The sequence below is a fragment of the Frankliniella occidentalis genome, unplaced genomic scaffold, assembly GCF_000697945.3.
Source record: "Frankliniella occidentalis isolate FOCC.00 unplaced genomic scaffold, Focc_3.1 Scaffold820, whole genome shotgun sequence".
NCBI classification, from domain to species: Eukaryota; Metazoa; Arthropoda; class Insecta; order Thysanoptera; family Thripidae; genus Frankliniella; species Frankliniella occidentalis.
Genome location: NW_026267928.1, coordinates 12,383 through 13,100, shown reverse-complemented (window position 1 = coordinate 13,100; position 718 = coordinate 12,383). Strand labels below are relative to the sequence as shown.

Here is a 718-nt window from a genome sequence, read left to right as displayed (position 1 = left end):
TAAATTGGAACTTTGATGTAACTTTTTGAAAGTTAATCATTAATCAATAAAGTGCCGTGTGAACGTAATCGGCACAGTTAAGAAATTAAAAACAACAGCAAACAAGCAGACACATTATTTTGAAAGAAACACTTTCATTGTCATAAAAACCAACAAGTTGAAGAAGTTATTTTCAAGCAAGAATGAAAAGAAAGCGAAACACACAGCTTGGACCGCAGTACCTGCGGCCGGGCCGGACACCAGCGGCACTCATTACGGGGAGGCGTACGGATGCGGCAGAAAACAAGAGACGTTTACCTTGCCAAGTCGAAGCTCCGCTCGAATATCATTTATCGGACGGCGCAGTCAAAATGTCAACACTTCGCCTCCAGCAGACGACAGCGGCAGCCGATGGTGGTCGTGGGCAGCAGCAGCAGCGGTGGCAGCGCGATCAATTAACGCACTCGCACTGTGGGGACTGGGCGGGTCCCCCGCTCACTAAACAAGTCCACAGCTGCAGCAGCAGACGACAGTCTGACGGCAGAGTCCGCAGCAGACGACGGGCAGGCGGTGCAGCGCGAGGAGGGGAGACGGGAGTCCTCAAGCGCTTCCGCCCCGGGGAACTTGCTCGCCGTAGGAAGCTCAAGTCCGCCGAGCAGGAAGAAGTCGGTGCGACGCGGCAATCTTCATCATTTCGGGCCCCAAGAAGTGTGGGAGGCTGGGGGGAGGGCGGTGGAGG

General features: G+C 53.9%; 1 protein-coding gene across 1 annotated transcript in view; it reads right to left on the bottom strand.

Annotated features, from left to right (window-relative positions):
• Positions 1–712, bottom strand: part of LOC113205624 (ecdysone 20-monooxygenase) — a 21,222-nt gene extending 20,510 nt beyond the window's left edge. Inside the window, exon 1 of the mRNA XM_026421313.2 lies at positions 298–712. Coding sequence (XP_026277098.1) covers positions 298–329 — 32 coding nt within the window. The 5' untranslated portion in view covers positions 330–712. The remainder of the gene's footprint in view (positions 1–297) is intronic.
• Positions 713–718: the final 6 nt, after the last annotated feature.